Genomic DNA, 13,200 nt, shown 5'->3' with positions numbered 1-13,200 from the left:
GCTACGTTTTACCCAAAATATAGCATTCACAAACATGCTTAGAAGGTGCTTCAAGAGGCAGCAAAGAAGCGATTGTATCAGATTTCTACAAATGTAGCAAAGTGGCAAAATTCAAATGCCGAAAACGTGCGTGACAAAGTTTGGCATTTGAAATAGCTTTTAAATCCACAATTGCATTTGCAAAATTTTGCACACACTCGTCATTCAAAGTGAGCTTATATATCCCACGACACAAAAGACCAGATGCAACAATTTCATCACCAAAACTGAGATCATGAACTGTACATTTGTTATCCACAAATTTGGAAACAAGACCAAGTCTTGCAAGTGCAAATATAGACAAAAGGTTCTATATGATCCCTGATATATAAAGTGCATCAGCAACTGTGAAAGAATTGTCATTTGCTGAAGTCAACACAATCTTTCCAACTCCCTTGATTAGATAAGAGGCATTTTTGGCACAAGTGACCATATTCCCATGAGGGACAGCCTCAAGAGAGGCAAAACAAATTACGATGCAAAGTAATGTGCTTTGTAGCACCACCATCAAAGTACCAAACATGTGACTGTGCAACAACTAACATACATACATCATGGATTAGAAGACCATAAGCACACTTTGCACTAAATGCCCACTCTATCATCATACATATATTGTGACATATCACCGCTAACATTGTGATTTTTCTTGTTTGTGCTTGCAAGGAGAGGTACACAAAATAGAAAGGAATATGTATGACTTCGGAATTGGAAGGATTCCTTTAAACAAGAGAGAAGCCACCTATGAAGGATGATATACTATCAAGGTAAGAACTCTATGTGTGTGTGTGCGCACACGCACATTGATAACCACTGTCTGTGTACTACTAGCTGAAATTTGATTACCAAAATACCCCTGAAATTTTAAAAATTCCCAAACTACCCTTGTTTTGACTTGGATTGATTGCTTCAGTAATTGCATAGGTCATTCTTTTAAACATAGAAAGATCTATTTTTAAGTATTTAATGCGAAGATTTCCACCGATAAGCGCACAAATAGAGGCATTTATGTTTACACATGACTAATCATTTCATCTCAAGAGCATACAATATTATCTAAAATCCTGGTTTCATCATCTTCTATTGAAGGAGAACCAATGTTCGTGTAAAGACTTGCAACAAAATTTTTTGGGAGATATTTGCATGATTAACAAGGGGTAATTTTGGCATTATTAGAAAATGTTTACGGTATTTGGGAAATTTCTTGCAAGTATTTTGAAAATTACCATATATTTTGTAATTTTCCCGAGTGTTTTACATGCATTTGCAGGGCAAATCTCAAAGGAAGGTTGCAAATAATTATTAATTAACCATGCTAAGTAGTAGCTTTTTGGAAGGGCGCTGAAAATAGATGAAACCAGTGCTTGAGGCTTGATGAGGGAATGTAATGCAAGATACGTGAGATGCTGTGCGAGCTTCTTCTTCTTCTTTTCTCGGAGCTCAATGTGCCCATCGAAGCCCCCCATCCTCACAGTTGAAACCCCAATCCCAACCTTAACCCTAACCTTGAAATTGAAGCATATGGCACCCTCATCGTCATCCCCTTGCCGGGAACCCTTCACGTAAAGACATTGGAATGTTTGAGCAGGAGTTCTTTGTGCGGGCTGCGGCTGCTCTTCATGAAGCTTTGTCTTTTTTGCAGCAGTCGGCAATGTCCTCGTCCAGTCCTATGCGGAATCCCTCCCTTGAGTCCTCGGTGGCCGTTGGAGTTGCCATCACTGCAGTTGCAGGTGTGGCGGTAGCTGCCGCTGTTGGAGGAACACTCATCTACAGCCGCAGGTAAGGTCTAGGATGCATCTATATGTGGGTCACTTGTCTAGTGATAGCAATCTGTTGTGGAGGGTACTGAAAATGATCACCCCTGTGAGCTTGTATTATGGATGTGCGCGCTATGTGTAGCATGACTTACCGTGTGGTTTGTCATCTGCGCATCACAAACCAGGGGTCATCTTTATTGTTTTGGAGATTATGGGACATTGGGGAATGTTGCCAGGAAAAGTGCAATGGATCTGAATAATGTGGGTCCTTTGACCGCTTCTGTCTCCTGCTCTGAGTTTGGACACTCGCCCAGCTTTTTGCTATTTAGGAAGGTAGTGATTATGTTATTTTTGCACGATATTGCTAGTGCGTTTGCACCAATTGTACACCAAGGTGTGGACAAGGAAAACTGGATTGTATTACAAGTATTTCTCCAGAAGCTGATTGAAAAGGGCCTTTCAGCCTGTAAAATTTATCATTTGTCTTCTGCACAAGGTAACATCGTGGTAGTGACTAATGCAGAACTGAATAGGGACACGTAAACTTTGGAAAAGTGGAAGCCCTGAGCTTCTGTGTTTTGTTCTTTTCTCTCTCAGATCACCTTTCCGGCGGAGGAAGAAGAGAAAAAGTCCTCTTTCAGAGAAGCAATGGCGTGATGCATTTGACCCTGAATCTGGTCGACTAATTGATCAGCACAAAGTTCTCAAAAAGATTCGCCATGGGGTAGCGAATATTTCTATTTTATGCTTTCCATTGCACAGTCATGTTTTTTGCTAGGCAAACACAATGCTTTTCCTCTTGTTTATGGGTGCGTGGTTGTGGGTGTGGTGGTTCGACAGGGTATCGATCGAAGCATCAGGGCTGAAGTATGGCTCTTTCTTTTAGGCTTGTAAGTGATTGCTCTTTTCATCATGGCCTTTTTGTCACATAGCTATATATATATTTTGGTGAGGTTGAAGAACAGAAAAGTAAATCTTTCTTGGTTTTTCAGTTATGATCTTGACAGCACACAGGAGGAACGAGAGGCCGAGGAGTGTCGCAAAAGGTGTTGCCCCTTTAGTTACATTTACAATGTCAAGCTGTTTTGCTGCATTCTTCAGTTTATCTGCCAGTTTCTTTGTATAGATGGATTGTGCTTCTTGGATCGTATAGAAGGAGCATGTGATAATGTCTTTGGTTTTGGCAGAGATGTGTATAGAGATCTTAGAACCCAATGTGATACCTTGAGAGGGAACGTTTCCGAAGATGTCGCAGATCTTAATGGGGTAGACAAAACTATTGATACAGAGTTGGGAGCTTCAAGCTCCTTTGGTTTGGAAGAACAGCAAATGTTTGCAAAAAATGCCGATTCGGAAATGGATAGCAGTGAAGAGGCTTCCGAAAAGGAGCACAGAGCAGAGGTTGCAACAACCACAGCTACACCTGCATCAACAGCAATGGAAAATCAAAATATTAAGGATGGCTGCTTGAAGGATACAGAGGATTTTATCACGTGGCAACGTATCATGCGGTTGGATGCTGTCCGGATGAATGCAGAATGGGTTCCTTACTCTCCAAGTCAAGCAAATGTAAGCGAGGAAGTGGCAGGGGAGCTTGCCACAAGTGTAGGGCTTAAAGATGATGAACATTTGGAGCCCTGCAGGCAACATCATGCTGCCCGCCTTGTTGGTATTTTAGAAGCGTATGCTTTATTTGACCCTGAGACAGGATATTGTCAAGGTATGAGCGACCTCCTCTCCCCCTTTGTTGCCCTTCTGGATGAGGATTATCAGGCTTTCTGGTGCTTCGTTCAGTTTATGAACACTGCTCGTCACAATTTCCGTCTTGATGAAGCTGGCATCCGACGTCAGCTCAACAAGATCTCAAGTATTTTCAAAGTGGGTGATCCTCATCTGTACTCTCATCTTGAGAGCATGGACGCCCAAGACTGTTACTTTGTGTACCGAATGGTCGTAGTACTACTTAGAAGGGAGCTAACTTTTGAACAGACTATCTCCCTGTGGGAGGTCATTTGGGCTGAGAAGAGGGCTGCAGGAATAAGTCATGTGAGAACTTTGTCTTGGCGGAAATCAAGAAAGCGAAGCTATGTCACAGATGATTTAATATTGTTTGTGATAGCAGCGGCAGTCCGTCAAAAGAGGAAGTTGATTGAAAAGTGCAAAGGAATGGATGAAATTCTGAGAGAGTGCAATAGCATGGCAGGGCATCTAGATGTATGGTCACTTTTAGATGACGCTCGGGAATTGGTTTCTGCTGTGCAGGGTCGCATTCCGGAGTAGGGCTTTATCTCAAGCCGATGGTTCTTTGTCTTTATGACCTTGTTATTCATGCGTGTGCGCGGGGCATATTGGACATAACACATTCGGACTCGCCCAAGACGCATCGATGACATTTAACGGCTGAAGGTTGCTAACTGATAATAGACAATTGTTTAACCAGCCTCGACAGCATTTAATCATGTGTAAAGCAATACTGAAAGCAAAAGAAATATACTGCGGGGCAAGACCGATCCTCGTTCTGTTTTTGGATTTGAAAGGTATGGTCCTCTGGTATTTGTGATCTGTCTGATTATGTTGTGAAGATGTGCCAATTCATGCAGGAATCCATGAAAGTTGGTCATTGGTATTCAATAAATTACAAAAAATGCATCGATGAGCTGATCAAATTCTGGGATTCATTTTAGTATTTTTCTGATAATTTGTATTGATCAGGCAATGCAGAAACACCTTGTCTCTAACCTTGATTTGATTGTCTGGAGAATTTTCCATGTGTTGGGGTGAGTTGTGGGCTTCGTGTTGTTTGTACTGATTGTGGGTAATAAATAGCATTTTGAGGATTTCCAATTTGGTGCTTGGTCTCATATAATGTAAAAGTTCTGGTGTTATCCTCCATGAAGTCATCCAGTGAATTAGCGCACAACTTAACCTATTTGACTTACTGCACCTGCTTTGTCTGATCTTTGTTCTGGATGGCAAACAGCAATATGAGGCAATGACCACGCTATAGGGGAGTTTTGCTTGTTGGTTTTCTTTTCTGGAACAAGTTGAGCCGACCTAGAAGCTTCAAAGTAGCCAATCACTTAGAGCAAAGTGCTCTATGTAGTAGATGCCACTCAAGATGTCGCTTGCGCAAAGTCCATGATTGCAGGTTCTTCTTGCATCATTTATTTGCTACACAAAGCATGGCTCTTGTATGGTGCTTGTTGTGTAGAATTGTTTTTTCCAAGATCAGGAATGGTCTATTGTTGCTGAGAATAAAATTGGACCTCATGCTTGCACATCAAATGCACATATTTGTATGAGAAACTTCTGCTAAGGAATTTTGTGTGGATGACCTGGGTTCTTGTATGATGGTTATTTATCTTTTCAAAGGAAAAGTGATTTTATTGTCATATATAAGCATGGATTTTATATTGAGAGAGAGTAGTAGGGACTTGGATACTCTTACCTTTTGTAAGGCCTGGGTACCCAATCAAAGATGGTTAAATGACAATTACCAAAGGTCTTGTTGACTACCTTTTTTGATTGATAGTTGGGTGTTTTTCATTTGGTTAGACTATGGCTCACGAATAAACTTGGCTCTCGGTAGAGCTTGTTAAATTTAAGAACGATTTAGCAAAATGAGAGCAGTGTACCACTCGATGTGTAACCAAAGTGCTTTTATCAGTTAGTTTCTAACATACCTTCCCTACTATAAAGATTACCATCATAACGCTGTAGTGTGAGCGTGTTGCTGAAAAATACAATGCTACCACACGTCCATTGTGAACATTTTTGGTACCGTTGTCATTTACAAACATTGCTGTATCAAGAATATTCCATTGGTGATATTGTTCTAGGCATTTGGCTTTGTTGGGCAAGGGCAAAGCTAGTTTAGGGATCTGAAGTTGTCCTGGTGACTGTTCTCCAATGCAAATGATGGTTTCTTGTAACCCTTAAGAAAATTTCTCAATTTTACCTTACATGTAGTGCGAACCTACTGGTTGTACACAGGAAAGGGAATGAAGTCTATATGGACCTTGTAATTTTCCATCCCTCAAGGCAACTAAGCCTCCTGCAAACTTAATGTTGGCAATTTACAACATGCCTACTTGAGTTTTTGGCAAGCCATGATGCTTCGAATGCTTTCAATTTGTGCATTGTAGTTGAACTCATGCTGTCCCCCCTTGTCTGCCAATGAGAGACAATGAGCTCAATGCAAGAAAGAAAGGTCTTAGAATTATTTATTTTCCCTTATAATTTCTCTCTTGAGGGGTTAGAAAAGAGAAAAATTACAAAGAGAAGCGAGCAAAATGTGCTTATTGGGCACCTAGTCTTCGATCTCATGGTGCTCACAAGCGGTTAAGAAAAGAGGATACCATGTTCAAGAAAATGGAGGCATCCATGAATGCTCTTGCGTGGTTGCCATGGATGGTTCATCTATAAAGGGGTAGGCAAAAGACACTAGAATAGGTAACCTCTCTTGGCGATTGACATTGGCAGGAAGGACAATGCGTAGGGTGATGATTTTGTGAGGGTGATGTTGGCCATTCAGAAGGTTTGTACCTAAATTTCTTAAAGTTTTATAGTCTTGTGAGTTTATGGATGGTTTCAAGAGCACTATCTATCTTTAGGCTATATTATGAGGTTGTCCTTTCCCCATAAAGCATGCAAGCCACTATGTTAACCGACGGGAGCTGATAGCCATGTGGCGAGCATGTTTTATGGGAAAGGACACCAAGTGTCCTTTCCCGGCCATCATGGTCCAAGGTAGTGGGGTGCACATGATTGTCAAGAGCTCAATATTCATCATGGTCGATGGAAATGAGGTAGGTGACAATACGATCAGCAATGGGACGTATGCATGCAGTATTCTTGCAAGTTGCAACTGATGTGTAATCATTAGATTTGTTAAGAACCGGCCATTTGCATTATGCATCCTCACTTGTCAGTTGTTAATTGATTGTTGAGCTAATGATTAGCGGTATTACACATGTGGTGAGTTGTCACCCATCTACCTATTCAACACCATAATTCCACTCAACAATGTTGCAATACAACACCACAATTTCGCTCAATAATGTTAATTGATTGTTGGGCTAATGATTAGTGGTATTACTACATGTGCTGAGTTGTCACCCATCTACATATTCAACACCACAACTCCGCTCAATAATGTTGCAAATTTTGACGGTTGGGATAAATGGCCTCGTGACCTTGGATCATGATGGTGAATTGAAGCTTTGTGAATTGACCATCTATAAATGATGCAATCTCTCTCTCTCTCTCTCTCTCTCTCTCTCTCTCTCTCTCACACACACACACACACACACACACACACACACACACACACACACACACACACACACACACACATCTCACTAATCTCCCTTTATAATCTATTACTGATTCTCTTTTGAAATCTCAAAATACTTTCTAAGCTTTGAGCATTTCCCAGTAGATATGAACAGTCTGCTATTATATATACCTTGGGTAGTCTTTCCTTTTTGCTCCTAAGCCCTAGATGGGAATTTGTACCTCACTTGTGATATTACCTCCTAATGCACTCTAAATGAACTCCCTCATGTGCCTATCATTGACTCCCTGAAGGAGAAGGCTTGGAAACCAAAAGCAGACACTAAAAATGTTAATTAATTTGGATAAAGAAACTCATTGATTGCCTAGCTCCTAGTAACTATATGAGTTACCAAGTGATTGTGTTTTCGGCATTTCTTATGGAGGGGTAGGAACACCCTCACCACCCACCATAGTTATAATAAGTGTACATTTTTACTGCACCCCTTTTTTTATGGTGGTCTCTTCTCCCCGCACTGATTACGGTTGCACCCTTCTGCTGTAACATCGACTGCAACACTCCCGAGTTTTGTTCTCTCCCTTCTACATACTCTCCTTCCCTCTCTCTTTCCCCTGTGCTGACAAGTTATCTTGATGTCTACCCTATTGTTGGCTTTGTACCCCCGACTCCTGCACGCCAAGATTTATGGTAGATGTGCTCGGATTGGACCCAATACTACTACATCGTGGAGACTCCTTGCTTATTTAAAGGTGAGGGATTCTCACCTCCCTCACTTAGCCTTGCATTTACGAGGTTTTGTCTGTTTTTCGAAAAAGATAGTGAGGGTCGTGGAAGTGTTGTCGCCTGATCTGTGTGTTCTGCACTATGGATATGTTGAGTGAACAGTGGGAGATCGACCACTTAAACTATTCAACAAAATCTCCCAAGCATCACCATCAACCTGTCCACCTCTTCTTCCAATTTCCAAGCACACACACTCACACCTAAACTATGACACACACACACACACACACACACACACACACACACACACACACACACACACACAGAGTAAACATAGAATTGACATAAACATGCTTGTAAGAGATTGTAAGAGATGTGTAAGGGATGGAGACTATATTAGAGAGTACATAACAAAATAACCATAGCATAAGAGAGTAGAGAAGAGAATCTGCAAGAGAAAGGCCTAAATCTAGCCCCAAACTCCACGGCACCTCTCTTGTGGAGTTGGTATTTAATATATTATTTTTGAGTTTAAGGTGCCAAAAATTGAGGCCCCTCTTTTTACAACCACTTCACTTTTGTAAATGAGTGAAGCTCATTAGTTCTTGCATGACCCATAAGGGGAGTTCCCACTACAAATATTTACAGAGCCATAGTGTCTTATTGAAATGAGATTCAAAATACTGTGCCATTATAAAATGGCCAAGAGTAATTGCTGGCGCCTCTTCATCAACTCCCCGCATTCCACTCTACAAAATTATCATCAACTCAATTAGAAAACAAATAGACAGCACATAATTAACCATTACGCCAGCTATCCCAGTTGCAGCTAACCACTACAACAGGAGGGTGCACAGTCTCGTAACATCCCTCCCACTAGGGATAGCAACTGTCCTCAGTTGCTCAATAGAGAAATCAACTGGACCGTGAGTGATGGAAAGTGTGAAGAAGGTCGGAAAAGTTGCGAAAAAACTTTTCAGGCATCCATTGGCATCCTCTCTAGGGTGGCCCTTGAAAGTAAAAAAGTAACGGTTATAAACCATTCTAGTGCGTGTAGTGGTGGTCTCGTGATCAACTATTTTGTGAGGGATGAGTTGCTCTTCTTGGTCTATAAGTGAAGGTGGGTCTTCATATGTGGTGTGTAGGTAGGGGTCCTCGGAATGGACGTAAAAGACTAATGTGAAAGGCATTGTGAATGTGCCAATGTGCAAGTAGTTCTAAATGGAAAGAAACATCATTAATGACAGCTGAAATTTTAAAAGGTCCATAAAAACGAGGAGCAAACTTAACAAAGACATTGGTATCAACACTTTTGATCCTTCATTTTTCGATGCGAAGTAAAACATGATCACCTTCTTTGAATTAGTGTGCCTTGCGGTGCTTGTTAGCATGCTTGGTGTAAAGTTCTTGTGAGTGTTTAATGGCAGAATGCACACTTGCATAAATATCATGAAAGTCAGTAGTGAAATCATCAGCGGTAGGTACAACATTAGAAAGACGTGAAGCAGGAGTAGGAAGAGAGTGACCATATACAATTTCAAATGGAGACTTACCCATGGCAGTGTGAGTGGTGTTGTTGTATGCAAATTGTAAAATATGTAGGTAATCATCCCATTTCTTAGGTTGAGAAGAAACATAAGCCTTTAACAAGTCAATAATAGTACGGTTGGTGACTTCAGTTTGACCATTAGATTCAGGATGAAACGCAGAAGTGAAGTCAAGTGTAGTGCCAAGATTTTCAAACACAGTAGTCCAAACAGCACTACAAAATTTTGAATCTCGGTCAGAAATAATCACTTTAGGCAAACCATGATGTGGAAAAACAGTTTTAAGAAATAGAAGTGCAGCTTGATGTGCTGTGAGTGTTTTCTTACAAGGAATGAAATACGCTTGTTTAGAGAAACGGTCAATAATGGTCCAAATCATGTCATGTTTGTGCATTGTGAGGGGGGAACCAGTAACAAAATCCATTGAAATATGTTTCCAAGGTCTTTCAGGAATGGGGAGAGGGTGTAAAAGTCCCAATTTCTTACCTGTAGAGCTGCTTTGATTTTTTGACAAATCAAACAAGTTGAAACATACTGTTTAACATCCATTCTCATAGTAGGCCAATAGAAATCACGACATAAATTTTGCAAAGTTGCAGCAAATCCTCTATGTCCAACTTAAGGTGGTTTGTACAATTCTTCAATAATTAATGTACGGAAAGGTTTAGTCACACACAATTTTTGTTTGAAATAAAGGAAGTTTTCTTGAATAGTGTATTCGAGGAATGTGTGTACAGAATTATCAAGCATGTGCAACCATGTCCTTTTGAAGTCATCATCATGTACATAAGTGTCAGGCATAGTGTCAAATGAAGTTCCCGTAATGGTTGATAGATGATTAAGTGAGGGTCTTCTACTCAAAGCATGAGCTACAACGTTTTCTTTACAAGGTTGGTATTGAACGTTGGGCTGAAAACTTTGAATAAAAGCGGCCCACTTAATATGTCTATCATCTATTAAGCGCTGAGAAAGTAAATATTTGATACTTTGTTGATTAGTTTTAATGATCAAGTCAGTACCCATTACATAGTGTTTCCAAATTTTCAATGCATGTACCACAACAGTCAACTCTTTATCATAAGTACTGAACTTTGTTTCAGATGGTTTGAATTTATGACTTTCAAAAGCAATTGGATGGTTATCTTGCATAAGGACTGCATCGATACCTTTTCCACTACCATCAGTGACTACCACAAAGAATGGACTTTCAAAATCAGGCAATTGCAATACAGGTGCATTAGTCAAAGCATGTTTAAGTGCATCAAATGAGCTTTCTTGCAAATCAATCCATTCATAAATTCATCAGGCGTGTTTTTCTTCAACAGGAGAGTCAAATAATGTGATTTGTAAGCAAAATTATGAACAAATTTCCTGTAATAACTACAGAGACCAATAAAAGAATGTAGCTCATGCAAATTTTTGGGTTTAGGCCATGATTGAATGGCTTCAATTTTCTTTAGATCGACATGTATTCCCTTACGCGATACCATATGTCCCAAATATTCAATTTCAGATTGGAAAAATGAACTCTTTTCAAGATTCAAATACAAGTGATTTTGTGCAAGCAGATTAAATACACGTGTTAAATATTGTTTATGCTCTTCTTTAGATTTACTGAATACCAAGATGTCATAAAAAAATACAATCACAAAATCTTGATAGTCAATGAAAACTCTATTCATCATGCGTGTAAAGGTGGCTGGTGCATTGGTCAAACCAAATGGCATGACAAGGAATTCATAGTGTCCAGTTTGTGTTCTAAAACCAGTTTTGTAGACATCATGTTCAAACATTTTAACTTGATGGTACCCTGATTTGAGGTCAATTTTGCTGAAGATTTTTGTCCCTTTTAGTTTGTCTAATAGATCATCCACTCTAGGAATAGGAAACCTATTCTTAATGGTGATCTTGTTTAAAGCCCTGTAGTCGATACACATACGAAAGGTTCCATTTTTTTTCTTGACAAGAAGTATTGGAGCTTCGTATGGTGAACTACTAGGTCGGATTAGGCCTCGGTCAAGTAAATCAATAATTTGAGTTTGTATCTCCCTGTGCGCGGTTGGATTTACACGATAAGGTGCTCTAAAAGGAGGTTCACTACCTGGTATAATGTCAATTTTGTGGTCTTCTGGGCGTGATGGTGGAATTCCAGGTGGCAGATCATGCATGAAACAATCTTTAAATTGTGAGAGAAATTCATCGTGTGGAGTTACGTGAAGTTTCAGTTTCAACAAAAATTCGATTTACCAATACTAAATATGTTTTGCCCTGTTTTCGAATTGCTCGTTTGGCTTGAGTGTGAGAGAGGAGTGGAAATTTTTGATATTCCAGTGTTGCTTGGATGGAGAAATTTTTATTATTATGAGTGAAAGACATTGTACGTGTTTTATAATTAATCAACGGGTCAAATTCATGACGAAATGGCATTCCCAAAATCATAACAAGACCATGCAATGGTGCTACCAAAAATGTACGTGCTTGTGTGAATTCAACAATGCAAACTTCAACAGTGACTTGAGTTTTACAATAAAACGTTGATTATTAAAAACAGTTTTGACCTTGTGAGGTGATGAGATTTTAGAGAGTGATAGTTGTTGTGCCAATCGTGTGGAAATGAAGTCATGGCTACTACCATCGTCTAACAGGATGGTGACATTTTCACCCTTAACAGTGCCTTGCACTTTAAACAAAGTGTGAGGAGATATAGGAGTACCTGAGGATGGGTTGTCATCGTTAGCATAATCATGATCATATCCCTCACCGTAGTTAGCTTCCACTTCATTGTCGTTGGGTGTGCCATCTTTGATGAGGTTAAGAGTAGCTCCGTTGGGGCGATTGTTGGTGAAGGGTTTTTGACTTGAATTTTTGTTGACTCCATTGGAGTGGCCATTGGATTGACCATTGCCCTTAGCACGGCCATTTGGGCACTTATTTGCATAGTGACCATACTGAAAGCATTTAAAACACTTCACCTTTTTGTTACCATTAGAATTTGGAGGAGAACGTTGGTTGAAAGAATTTTGGTTGCCTCGTTGCTGGGTGTTGGTGTTGTTGTTCTTGTAGGAGGTTGAGCAGTTGTAGGGGAATTGTCGAATCTACGTCTCTTGAAAAAAGTACGGCTTTGGTGTTTGTTTCTGTCAAAGTTAGTAGAGAAAGGAGGTCTCTTGTTGCGGTTAGTGTTAGCAGGTTGATCAGTGTGCGAGGATTGTCCACCTTTCTTCTTTTCTGTGTTGAGAGCCAAATTAATAGCCTTTGACAGATAATCTGGTTCGAACATATCGACCTCAGCACTAATTTGTAGTGCCAAGATTGCTATGTACTTTCGCTTCAATTTCCTGCGACTAGCATATTCAATAGCTTGCAATTGAATTAAACAATTCAAAAAACAGTCAGTGTAACCCTGTACATCTTCATTTCGACCCTGTCCAATTAAATCCTATCGACGTCGTGCTTTAGCTTTGTACTGTGTGGGCAAAAATTGGGATAAAAACACTTTTTTAAATGCATGCCAGGTGCGTGGTCTTCTTCCATGTTGTTTGGTGGCGTTCCACCACAATACAACGCTACTAGTGAGATGATTTGATGCACATTTTACCATTTCACGCTAGGGAAAGTCTTCATCATGAAAATAGTCATCTAGTTGGCTAATCCATGCTAGAACCGTACTAGCATCTTTAGTGCCATCAAAATCCTTGAAAGTGAAGGTTTTTCTGCTAATTTGAATTTTCTTGGGTGCTAGTGCAGATTCGGTGCGTGTAGAATGCAATAATTTATCTTCAAGTTCTTGCCTTCGCATGCGTTCATATGTGAGTGGCTGTTGCAGATTTTGAAGTTGTTC

The 13,200-nt window shown here is 40.1% G+C and overlaps 1 protein-coding gene across 1 annotated transcript; it reads left to right on the top strand.

The window, feature by feature from the left end:
* Positions 1–1,375: 1,375 nt before the first annotated feature.
* Positions 1,376–4,462, top strand: LOC147440312 (rab GTPase-activating protein 22-like). Its single transcript, XM_086530091.1, has 5 exons — positions 1,376–1,818; positions 2,394–2,520; positions 2,637–2,686; positions 2,789–2,842; positions 2,984–4,462. Exons 1-5 carry the CDS (start codon positions 1,616–1,618, stop codon positions 4,074–4,076), a joined length of 1,527 nt encoding a protein of 508 aa, XP_086386217.1. The 5' UTR covers positions 1,376–1,615; the 3' UTR covers positions 4,077–4,462.
* Positions 4,463–13,200: the final 8,738 nt, after the last annotated feature.

This window comes from Adiantum capillus-veneris, chromosome 15, assembly GCF_014529385.1.
Source record: "Adiantum capillus-veneris isolate H3 chromosome 15, ASM1452938v2, whole genome shotgun sequence".
NCBI lineage: Eukaryota > Viridiplantae > Streptophyta > Polypodiopsida > Polypodiales > Pteridaceae > Adiantum > Adiantum capillus-veneris.
Note: the sequence above shows the minus strand (reverse complement) of the source record. Positions and strands in the feature narration are given on the sequence as shown.